Source organism: Podarcis vaucheri, assembly GCF_965113315.1.
Source record: "Podarcis vaucheri genome assembly, chromosome: 5".
Lineage (NCBI taxonomy): Eukaryota > Metazoa > Chordata > Lepidosauria > Squamata > Lacertidae > Podarcis > Podarcis vaucheri.
The window spans coordinates 4,698,951-4,711,398 of NC_138763.1; the positions used below are offsets into that span (position 1 = coordinate 4,698,951).

Below are 12,448 nucleotides of genomic sequence, written 5' to 3' on the forward strand. Positions count from 1 at the left end.
CCTGAACCGAACGTAACAAGAGGTATGACTGTATATTAAAGATTTTTTGGTTTACAAAAGTATGTGCAATGTCTCTTTTTTCAAGTTACATTTTCTACAGATCACTTTCGTTTGTTGAGAGGTTAGTGTCACATTAGGAAGAAAAGGGGGAAAGAGGTGGAGGGGGAATGGTGAGTGGGGTGGGGTCAGGGGACAATGCTTCTATTTTCTATCAGTTTGACTCTTGTAATAAAAAATTTAAGGTTTTATATATACAGTGGTACCTCGGGTTAAGTACTTAATTCGTTCCGGAGGTCCGTTCTTAACCTGAAACTGTTCTTAACCTGAGGTACAACTCTAGCTAATGGGGCTCCTGCTGCCACCATGCCGCCAGAGCACGATTTCTGTTCTCATCCTGAAGCAAAGTTCTTAACCTGAAGCACTATTTCTGGGTTAGCAGAGTCTGTAACCTGAAGCGTATGTAACCTGAGGTACCACTGTATAACAAATGTTCATAAATGTACCAACCAAGCACATACATAGATGTGTGGACCACAGGTCTGGAGCAGCACAGGAAGACCGACCTGAAACCCTTTTGACTCCCAAACTGACCAAATGTTTTCTCGGCAAGGAGGGAGGGGGTGAGGGAACCTTCCCATTATCTCAGGAATTGGGAAATCACCATCTCAAAGGAATGGGCAGATTGCCAGGAAAGACAATCAGATAAGGCATTATCAGATAACCTGGCAGACAGGAAAAACAACAATGTTCAAATTTCTGTTGTAGACCACCTTTTCTGTGATGTAGGTATGATGTTTGTGGGGGGTGGTCTTGGGTTACACCCCTTCTGTGATGTATGTATGATGTATGGAGGGGTGAGCTCCAGGGAATTTAAAATGTCTATATAAGGGCGGACACACCTTGGTTCTGGGTCCTCCTCCTTTCCTGCGTGAGAGGGGAGCACCCTATTGCAGCAGTTCAATCAAAATCAGGCTTACTAGCTGCTTTGCTTCTCAATATTCTCTGGTTGGCCTCTGTTATTTTTGCCTACCAATAGGGAACCCACTTAAGGACTCTATACAAGCGTTTGTATAGGGCGCTTGTACAGTGGTGCCCCGCAAGACGAATGCCTCGCAAGACGGAAAACCCGCTAGACGAAAGAGCTTTCCGTTTTGGAGGTGCTTCGCAAAATGAATCTCCTATGGGCTTGCTTCGCAAGACGACAAATGTCTTGCGAGTTCCTGCGGTTTTTTTCCCCTTTCCCCCCTTTTTCTAAGCCGCTAAGCCGCTTATCAGCTGATCCGATCAGCAGATAAGCCGCTAAAAGCCGCTAATAGCGCTAATCCGTCAATGGGCTTGCTTCGCAAGACCAAAAAACCGCTAGACGAAGAGAATCACAGAACGGATTCTTTTCGTCTTGCGAGGCACCACTGTATAAGGAAAGAAGGGCAGATTTTGTTCACAACACTCTGCAGCAGCCAGCCTTCTCCTCCTTGGTTTAACCTTGGCAGGCGATGCTTTGATTGAGATAGTGGGCAGACGAGAGAGGAGCAGGGGAGCGTATGGCAGTTGCAGAGGGAAAACCTCCAGTTCCTGTCTGGCCAATGTGATGGGAGGCGTGTGCCTCTCTGAACATTGCACACTTATTCGATGCAACAAGCATCAAAGAACCCTAATGATGAACTCTGAGTTTCTCCCCAGCCCTTCCCCGCTTCGGTCTTGCTTTGAGGGCGAAGAATGTCCTCTGTAGACCCTGAGGCCGGCAAACAGACCTCCTTCTATTCAGGGAAGGCCCCATTCCGCAAACAGAAACTTGACTGCTGCCTTTCCCCCTCTCCCTTTGCCATAGCAAACTGAAGGAGAGAGCCCAGGTGACTGGAATGCGAGGGATTTGGAAACACAGGGAGGGGGGTGTGTGTGTAAGCCTGCGGAAATTGGACACTGCCCTGGGTAGAAGTTCAGTTTTTTGCTAATGGAATAAATTTTGGCTGCTGACGTCTCTGGTGGGATGTCTTAGGTCGGGTGGAAAGTACTGAAAACTTGCAACGATTCCCCAGCACTTTGGGACCGTTTTATTCCATCGGCAAAATCGCACTTAGGTTGTTGGTCCTTTCCTGTTATTTTCTCATGCTTGGTTTTCATAGCTAAACTTAAATTTCTTCAAGCCTGTGTGGAAATGACTGATCAAACCTATCTGTGGCTCCTCTTGGCTTTTCACTCCTGATCTCTGCAAGCCTTTTTGGCTAACTGTGGGTTAAACCACAGAGCCTTGAACTTGCCGATCAGATGGTCGGCAGTTTGAATCCCCGTGATGGGATGAGCTCCCATTGTTCGGTCCCTGCTCCTGCCAACCTAGCAGTTCGAAAGGACGTCAAAGTGCAAGTAGATAAATAGGTACTGCTCCGGCGGGAAGGTAAACAGCGTTTCTGTGTGCTGCTCTGGTTTGCCAGAAGTGGCTTAGTCATGCTGGCCACATGACCCGGAAGCTGTATGCCGGCTCCCTTGGCCAATAAAGCGAGATGAGCGCCGCAACCCCAGAGTCGGTCATGACTGGACCTAATGGTCAGAGGTCCCTTTACCTTTACCTAGGGTTTTGCCAGACATTACCGGGATTTCAAAGGCAGAATCGACGTCCGGGGGATTTCTGAAATGTGTTGCTTTGTCCTGGATCTCAATCGAAAATTCATGTTTTTGTAAAAAGAAGCTCAATAACTTTGGGGGTTGTCTAAGAAAAGCGCAACAATTTTGGGGTCTTCCTAAAAAACTTTGCAACATTTGGGATTTTTCCCCTCTCATTTTGAGCCGTGTTTCCCAAACTTGGGTCTTCAGTTGTTTTTGGACTACAACTCCCATCATCCCTAGCTAGCAGGACCAGTGGTCAGGGATGATGGGAAGTGTAGTGCAGAAAAAATAAAATCTGGAGACTCAACTTTGGGAAACACTGGTTTAGAGAAAAGGTAAGTGAGAAATGACATGACAGAAGTTTATGAGAAAAGCTTTCCTCCCTCTCTCATAACGCCTAGAACTCAGGCACATCCCCTGAAGCTGAATGTTGGAAGATTCAGAACAGATAAAATAAAAGTCCTATACTTGGGGCAGCAGGTTAGTTTAGGAGGTCCAGGATAAGCAAGGTGGCAAACAGAACTCTTGTCTTCTAGTTGAAGGGATTGGCTTGGGAGAAACAGCCAGGAGTGGGTGGGTGTTGTGTCTGCTCTCAGCACCTGCTGCCTGAAGCAAACTCCTCACTTTGCCCAACAGTAGGGCCGGCACATCCCTTCCTACTTAATGTAGCCCACACATGTCTGCCCAGAACACCTGGAGAAGGATCTCAATGTACATCAGTGTGAGCAGGGCTCGTAAATAATTAGACCGATACGACGTCACCATTTTCTTATTTCAAGGATTTTTATAGCCTGCTTCCCAGCCGTAAGCAACTTCACAAAGAGATTTAGGGTAAGATTAAATCAAAGCACTCATCAGGAGGTCACAGCATAAAGATCAGCAGTACAGAGTTGTGGAAACTCTTATAAGAGCAGATAAAACCATAGTTATAAGGAACAAATAGGATAATTTTGATGCAACACTAAACAAGTGATAGTTTTTGGAAACCTGTCTGGGCTATCTAATCTCCATTAATATCTTTTCTGAGTAAAGTTTTTAACTTGCCCCCCCCCCGTTTTTGAAAGCTGTCATTCAAATGGATGTACCTGTGAGATTGTTAAAAAGACAGAACAAATCTGACACCAACGCTATGTACAGAATAGCCAAAGTTTGCCATCTATATGTATTCAGCAGTCAGTTACAGTATTTTAATATTTTTTGGGAAGCCACCCAGAGTGGGCGGGGTATAAATAATAAACAATAAAATTATTATTATTATTATTATTATTATTATTATTATTATTTAATTATATCCTTTCTCCAAGAAGATGACTAGAGTGTGTTATTATTGTTAGTGCCAAGTGCCTTCTGGCAGCTCCCTCCCTGCGAGAAGTGAGGTTACAGGGAGCCAGGCAGAGGGCCTTCTCAGTGGTGGCACCCACCCTGTGGAATGCCCTCCCATCAGATGTCAAGGAAATTAACAACTATCTGACTTTTAGAAGACATCTGAAGGCAGCCCTGTTTGGGGAAGTTTTTAATGTTTGGTGTTTTTAATATTCTGTTGGGGGCCACCAAGAGTGACTGGGGAAACCCAGCCAGATGGGCGGGGTATAAATAATAAATTATTATTATTATTATTGTGTTGCCCCCAGCTTTGACCCCCTGCTTTGTTTTTACCATAGGAAGAAAACCCTCTACAGAAGCGTCTTCCTCTCCTTCCTGCTGGTGGTGACGGTGACGGTTTTGCAGCGGGGCATGGCACCCAGCCAGTTGCTCCAGGGCCAGCCGCAAAAAGAACTTGCGGCCCAGGAGTCCGTGAAAGCTCAGAAGCGGGACGGCGTGCTCCCCGTCGCCAGCGACTTCTGGAAGAAGCAGGGCCCGGCTCTCAAGGCCGCAGAAGCGACGGAGAAGGCGGTGCGGTCTTGGGACGTCACCTCTGTCAACTGCTCTGCCAACCAGAACTTCAGCAAGGAGGACTGGTTCAAAGGTCTGGAGCCCAACTTCCGGCAGTTCATGCTGTACCGCCACTGCCGCTATTTCCCCATGCTGATCAACCACGCAGAGAAGTGCCGCGGAGACATCCACCTGCTGATTGTGGTGAAGTCCATCATCACCCAGCACGACCGGCGAGAGGCCATCCGCAGGACGTGGGGCCAGGAGAGAGAGATGGAGGGCAGGAAGGTGCGAACCCTCTTCCTCCTGGGCGTGGCCTCCAAGGAAGAGGAGCGGGCCAATTACCAGAAGCTCCTTGACTACGAGGACCGCATCTATGGGGACATCTTGCAGTGGGACTTCCTGGACAGCTTCTTCAACCTCACCCTCAAGGAAGTCCACTTCCTCAAATGGTTTAGCATCTACTGTGACCACGTGCGGTACATCTTCAAGGGCGACGACGACGTCTACGTCAGCCCCAGCAACATCCTGGAGTTCCTGCAGGACCAGAAGGCGGACAACCTGTTCGTGGGGGATGTCCTCTTCAAGGCCCGGCCCATTCGCAAGAAGGAGAACAAATACTACATCCCCAACGCCTTGTACAACAAGAACACCTACCCGCCTTATGCAGGCGGTGGTGGTTTCGTCATGGATGGCCCCCTGGCGAAGAAGCTACACAGAGTCTCGGAGAGCCTGGAGCTCTACCCCATCGATGACGTCTTCTTGGGCATGTGCTTGGAGGTCCTCAAGGTGACGCCCGTGGCCCACGCCGGCTTCAAGACGTTTGGCATCGTGAAAAACAAGAACAGCAAGATGAACAAGGAGCCTTGCTTCTACCAGAGCATGCTGGTGGTCCATAAACTCCTCCCCTCAGAGCTGCTGGCCATGTGGGATCTGGTCCACAGTAACTTGACATGCTCCAGAAAGCTCCAGATCCTTTAGCTCTCCCTGCTATCTCTGTCTGAGGGGGAAACACTTAAGGGGAAGACATTTGTTGCTCAGAGCCGTGAGCCAACACCCAGCGCTGTCTTTTCCAATGGTGTTGAAGGAGGAACCATATATTTTTGGGAAGGGGGTGTTTGAAGGGGGACGAAGCTCTGAAATGTTGATTTTGGGGGGTATTTTATTCCCCTTTTGGTGGTTTTTTTTTTGGATGCTGCGAAAGAGTTTGACAAAGATGGGCTGCCCTGGAGGTTCTTCTACTAGCTTTCTTGCGGAGATACCGGAAGGTTATCCGTGGTGAGCAGACCAAAGTTCAGCAGAGATGCCCCTGTTGTTGCTGTTTGTTTTGCAGCATACATTTCAGCTGAGGGCTGGTCCCGAAGCTAAGACACAACTCTGTGTGTGCATTTGTGTATGTGCGAAAGAGCGGACCGTTCAAAAGAGAGCGGAACGAGTTTTCGAAACGACACTTGAAGTTTAAACGCTTCCTCTCCCTTCCTTGCTGTTTGCCGCGCGGAATTTCAGAGAAAGAACAGTTTGGCAATTGCTCAGCTTGGGGTGGGAGGTGATGTTGCTAACGGGCAAGCGTGCATCTCCTTCGGGCATGGCTGGCTACAGAAGTGCCTGTGCGTCTTTCTCACAGAAATTCCTTTCCGAGGGAAAGACCAGCCCTCTCTAAGCTGTATAACACTCGACTGCCATCTTTGCCAACCTGGTGCCCTGATGTGTTGGCACTACAACTCCCAGCGGCACTGGCTGCGGCTGACAGAAATTGTAGTCCAAAACACCAATCGAAACGACATCATCTATAAACCGAGGCCAGTTTTGGTTTTTTTTAAGGAAAAAAAAAGTGTCACCATGAGGGGAGAGGGATTTTTGTGTGTTTTTTTTCTCTCTGTGTGGTAACGTAAAACAAGAAACGCATCCAAAGTTGAAAGGAAGAAAACCCATCCAACAATTGTCTTCCAGTTGGGGGGGAAGCAAATCCCCCCCCCCGGCTGGCTGTATCACATGGGGGTATATTTAACTTTTAAAAGATAAGTTATGGTTGAAGAAGAATGCATTTCTTACCTAGAGTTTTCCCTGTAAAGCAGGGATCTGTCAGTGTGTTCCAGATGCCTTTTTATCCTTGTGACCTGTCTGGGCAGCAGCTGATCCCAGGACCTTGAGCCGGCTCTATTATTGGGCAGAACGTACATCGGGCACTATGTGCCTCTTTCATAGAAGTTACGAGGTGAGAAACTGCTTCCTCCCAACGCCCTGGTGTGAAACCAGGCAAGTTTTGCACATACAGGTACGTTTGTACGCTGTTCCAGCCCCTGGCCACGCACCCATCCTTTAGTCCTATCCCAATTCCATATTTTAAATCCATACTTAAAAAAGAAAAGGCAGAATCCAAAGTAATAAAATAAGATTGATCCAACGATAGGCAGGGGACAAACGCTTCTGACAAATTATAAGGAACTCCAAAATTCAACAAAGGAAGATTATTTGGATAAGGGAAAAGCCATGAGGTGTTTTTGATTGCCTGCCAATTGTAACTTATCCGTTGCCATTTCTCGCCCAGTATTGACTAGGCCCTAATCAGCCAACTTCTTGCTGTTGAAACTACAATCTCCAATTAAACGCTACCTCGGATTTTGCTGTAATTGACTCTCACCTACTTCACTCCCCTTGATGTCGGGCAGGGGAGGCCCATTCTGTTTTGCCACCTGAGGCGAAATGGGAATTGGCAGCTCCTGCCCTGCTCCCTTTTGCATCCCACCACTTCTGTTGCCACCGCCGCACCCTGGTTCTTGCCGAAATCAGTGGGAGCCCCAGCGCTGCTCAAACTGTCGCCACTTGGCTTCTCCCCCGGGGACAGAAAAGACGAGTGGCACTGCCATGCGCCAGAACAGCTCCCTCGCCGGCAGAGGGCCGCCTCTTGCACTTGTACCGCCTGAGGCAGCCGCTTCCTCCCGGCCCTGGTGTTGGGCGACCACCTCATCTTGCTTGGTCCCCTACAAGTGGTAAATTGGGCAAAAGATGCCTCCTCTCTCGTCCTGTCCCATCTCACCCCAGCTGTACCAGATGTTTTGTTCCTGCTGTGGCAGAGTTGGCTGTCTTCGTTTTAAGCATGTCCTTATCCAATAAGTAAATAATATACATTTGGCAAGCCGGTCCTTAAGACATCTTCAATTTCACTTGATTTTAATTAAAAGTGCCCCTCCAATGTTGCTGAAATTCAGGAATCTTTGTTTTATTTGGAAGGAGTGCAAAGAGATCCTTTGGGCGCGATTTGCTGCATTGCAAAGGGGGCTTGGATGAGTTGGGAGAGGCATGGGGCAATTCTGACCCACATTCCTTCCTGTTGATGGGAGAAGAATTTAGGATGTGGCCAGTTGCTTGAACAGGTGGAAGGCAGAATGTTTCAAAGAGGAGCTCGTACATGTGCCAACCAGCCCGCAGTGTGATTGGGGACTTAATATTGAGCAATGCCACAGCCAGGAACAAAACATCTGGCACAGCTGGGGTGAGATGAGCATTGCTCATTGGCTGTCCTCCGTAGCCACCTGAATGATGTTTCCCTCTTCCCTTAGTGTAGCAGTTGCATAGAAAAGTTGTTCACGCTCCCCAACGACAGAGCCGGCTCCAGGAAATGGCTTCTTGTGCTGTGGGTCGTTCCAACGGCAAAGACTCCGGTCAGACTTTTGAGTGACGTTTATTACTGTGAAACTTTTAATTTATGATGATTATTTTTTTCCCAAGGGGGAGGGGAGAAGGGATACCTGCCCCCCCCCAAGAAGCAACTGATTTTTTTATTCCTGCTCAGTTTCACTTCCAGTGGGAACGGCTGGCACGGTATCTCATCCCGGGCTGCGCCTGACGACCATCGCCTGCGGTGGAAATCCTTCTGCGATCTCTATTTATGAGAAGACACACGTGCTATAATTTATATGTGTCTGCAGTGTCTCTGAATGTCTATTATTTATAGCAGGTTCCGTTGCACACTCAGAAACAGTGTGGATGCTTGCAGATCTCTCTCTCTCTCTCTGTGTGTTGCTTCGACATAGTGGAGTTGTACATATGATTGCCATAAGATTTATGGATATTTTTGGGGTTTCTAAATAAAGGTTTGTGCTAAAAAGAAGAAAGGAGATTGGTTGCAAATGTGGGAGCGCCGGCGTGGAAATGCAAAGCAAGCATGATTCTGCTGGGTGTTTGGAAAGGGGGGTTGTTTATTCATACCCAAAAGTTCCCTGAAAGTTTTACACCACAATTCTGTGTTCGTGTAACAAGAAAACCCATTGGATCTCATAAGACGCATGTAGCAGGATGAGGCAAATAAAACCACACACAGCACTTAGGACTGCAGTCAGTCAGTCAGTAGACCTAGTTGAATGTTCCCCCAGTATCAAGTAAATGGACACCCCCCCTGTCCTTCCCCGCAAGTAGAAAACTAGTGCATCAGTGTGAGAGAGTCTATATAATTATGATCTGCCAGAACTTTCTGACGGTAAGAGCTGTTTGACTGTGGAACGGACCCCCTTCAGAAAGTGCTGGACTCCCCATTCTTGCAGGTTTTAAGCAGAGATTTTGTGGCCACCTGTCAGGGATTATTTAGTTGTGATTCCTGCATTGCAAGGAGTTGGGCTAGAGGAACTTTGGAGTTATTTCTAACTTTGCAATTCTATTATAATTATTATTATTATTATTATTATTATTATTATTATTATTATTATTAACTAAAATTGTATACTGGATCTCAGTGTGGTTCGCAACACGAAACCACAACATAAAAAACACAAAATATATAATCAAAATAAAAACAACCCAATAATTCCTTGTTCCGCAACACAAAGGGCATTGGATGTCAATCAGCCAAAGGCCTGGTTAAAGAGGAACATTTTCACCTGGTGTATAATGATGTATTCAGTTTGTATATCAAATACAAAGGAGCCCGGGCTAGCAAACATCAAAAGGCTAAAGCAATGCAACTGAAAATACAGTGGTACCTCAGGTTAAGTACTTAATTCATTCCAGAGGTCCATTCTTAACCTGAAACTGTTCTTAACCTGAAGCGCCATTTAGCTAATGGGGCCTCCTGCTGCCGCCGGAGCACGATTTCTGTTCTCATCCTGAAGCAACGTTCTTAACCCAAGGTACTATTTCTGGGTTAGCGGAGTCTGTAACCTGAAGCGTATGTAACACGAGGTACCACTGTAAAACAAAACCTATTTAAGGGCATGGAAACCATCTAAAATATTTTTTTTAATAAAAAAACACACGCCTTCCTTCCCAGTTGCTAATTTCAAGGTTGCGGTGGGCAGCTGTCAAATGCTTGGTATGAACAGGAAGCTGTTGAAATTTATCCCAAAAATCAGTAGAGAGAGAGAGAAGAATGTGCCGCACCAGAGAGGGCATCCCACAAATGGGGAGCTACCACCGAGAAGGCCCTGCCAGGGGGTCAATGGCAGCCAGGCCGCAGTTTGAGGAGATACCACCAACAGGGCATAGTTATTTAGCTGGGAGGGGGGGCAGTTCAAAGTGGCAACATCTCCTTCGACTTCATCTACAGGAACATGAGATGTTGCCTTCTATGGAGCCAGCCCATTCGTCTATCGCAGGGCGGGCTCAGACCAAGTGGACTGCAATAGGACTTTGGCACAGAAGCCACAGACCACCCCCTGAATTAAATTTCCATGTCATAAAGTGTTCACAGTACATTTAATATACACAGCATATTTAATTTTTTTTTACAGGTAAAATTTTATTAGTTTTTCATACATATACAGTGGTGCCTCGCAAGACGAAAAGAATCCGTTCTGTGATTCTCTTCGTCTAGCGGTTTTTTCGTCTTTCGAAGCAAGCCCATTGACGGATTGACGGATTAGCGGATTAGCGGTATTAGCGGCTTTTCATTTTCGTCTTGTGAAGCAAGCCCATAGGAGATTCGTTTTGCGAAGCACCTCCAAAACGGAAAACTCTTTCGTCTAGCGAGCTTTCCATCTTGCGAGGCATTTGTCTTGCGGGGCACCACTGTAAACATATACAAAATCTATTACATAAATTACATATATCATATCCAGTCCACAAATCATATGTATATTACAAAGTTGTTTTAGGCTCTGCCAAGCCTTGGACTTCCCTCCACTCCTTTGGTAAGTATCAAATAAATTCTGAAATCGCGTATTTTATCTCCTTTACTTATTAGCCATTCGCTGTTAGAGTTATTCCAACCACGCCAGTGTCATCGAAGTTCTACATTTAGTTCTTATATACATCAAGTATTTATTCCAGTTATCATGAAATTTCTGTTCGTCCTGGTCCCTTAATCTTCCTGTTATTCTACCTAATTCAGCATAGTTTATCATCTTGACCTGCCAATCACTTATAGTAGGTATTACCTCCATTTTCCAGTTTTGTGCTAACATAATTCTTGCGGCCGTTGTGGCGTATAAAAACAGATTTTTATCTTCTTTTTTAATTTCTTTGCCAGTCATTCCTAGCAGGAAAGCTTCGGGCTTTTTTTTGGAAAAGTGTATTTTTTTTAAAGCTCATTATAAATCAGTTCCCAAAAGCCTTTCGCTTTGCTGCATACACAGTATATTTAATTAAATACAAGGTGTGACCAGAAAGTTTGGTGAATGGTCACAGAAACAGGACAGCGAGAAATATTCGAACATACAATTGGCGTCGGAAACCCACAAAACGTAACTCGAAAGACAGTGTGTGAATGGTTTAAACATTTCCGTTAAGGGCGGCAAATCATTGAAGATGACCCTCAGTGTGGCAGACAAGCGGAACGGCGGCAAATGTCGACAGAGTCCGTGAGTTTGCGGATCAGCGTTTGTCCATCAGAACGATGGTGGAAGAATTGCATATTCCGCGTGGAATCGTTACTGAGGTGACTGAGTTGTCCCACCCTCCATATTCACCTGATCTGTTCCAATCGGATTTTTTTCTTTTTCCGAAACGGAAATCTGCACTGAAAGGGCACAGATTTTCCAACATTTCACATGTCCAAGCTGCTGTGACCAGGGAACTGAAAGCAGTACAAAAAGAGGACTTCAGAAGTTTCCAACAGTTCTACGAACGTTGTCAACAGTGCATTGTATCAAAGGGGCCCCACCTTGAAGGCCTGCAAGGTATGTATGTTTGAATATTTCTCGCTGTCCGATTTCTGTGGTCATTCACCAAACTTTCCAGTCACACTTGTATATGGTGATATACACATTTAAGAGATTTAATTATTAAACTAAGGCACAAACTGGGGACACGAGTGGCGCTGTGGGTTAAACCACAGAGCCTAGGGCTTGTCGATCAGAAGTTTGGAGGTTCGAATCCCCGCGACGGGGTGAGCTCCTGTTGCTCGGTCCCTGCTCCTGCCAACCTAGCAGTTCGAAAGCACAAAAAGTGCAAGTAGATAAATAGGTACCACTCCGGCAGGAAGGTAAACGGTGTTTCCATGTGCTGCTCTGGTTCGCCAGAAGCGGTTTAGTCATGCTGGCCACATGACCCAGAAGCTGTACGCCGGCTCCCTCGGCCAATAAAGCGAGATGAGCACCGCAACCCCAGAGTCGACCACGACTGGACCTAATGGTCAGGGGTCACTTTACCTTTAAGGCACAAACAGATGTGTGCTTGTTAAACGCAGGACACAAAACTTGATTTTAAAAGGCTGTTTTTAAACTCGATTTTTCAAAACTTGATTTCAAAAGGATGTTTATACTTTAAAAACTTTAATAAATATCTTTTAAAAGAATAAAAAATAAAAGGATGTTTTTTCTTGAATGCTGCTGAGGGCCTCCAAAATAGGATTGGACCACCCTGATCTTGTCTGCCCTGACTGGGCGTAGCTCTCAAAGACTTCAGAATGGGTCTCTTCTGCATGCAAAAGAGATTCTCCACCTCTGAGCTGAGTCAGGACTGGCAGCTTCACAGCCTTTTAACAGTCTTGCTCGACACTTACATGAAACGGGTAAGACTAGAAACTGAACAGGGAAGAAGGGCA

At 46.3% G+C, this 12,448-nt stretch overlaps 1 protein-coding gene across 3 annotated transcripts in view; it reads left to right on the forward strand.

Moving 5' to 3' along the window:
* Nucleotides 1-8,588, forward strand: part of B3GNT7 (UDP-GlcNAc:betaGal beta-1,3-N-acetylglucosaminyltransferase 7) — a 27,753-nt gene extending 19,165 nt beyond the window's left edge. The window contains exons 2-3 of one of the 3 annotated variants that reach the window (XR_014220106.1): nucleotides 4,263-8,135; nucleotides 8,267-8,588. Coding sequence is in view for 1 of the 3 variants with exons in the window: in XM_082224514.1 (XP_082080640.1) it covers nucleotides 4,263-5,454 (1,192 nt within the window). In the remaining 2 variants the exon portion in view is untranslated. Of the gene's footprint in view, nucleotides 1-4,262 lie in introns of all 3 variants that reach the window. The other 2 variants (XR_014220107.1, XM_082224514.1) reach the window with 2 other exon arrangements.
* Nucleotides 8,589-12,448: the final 3,860 nt, after the last annotated feature.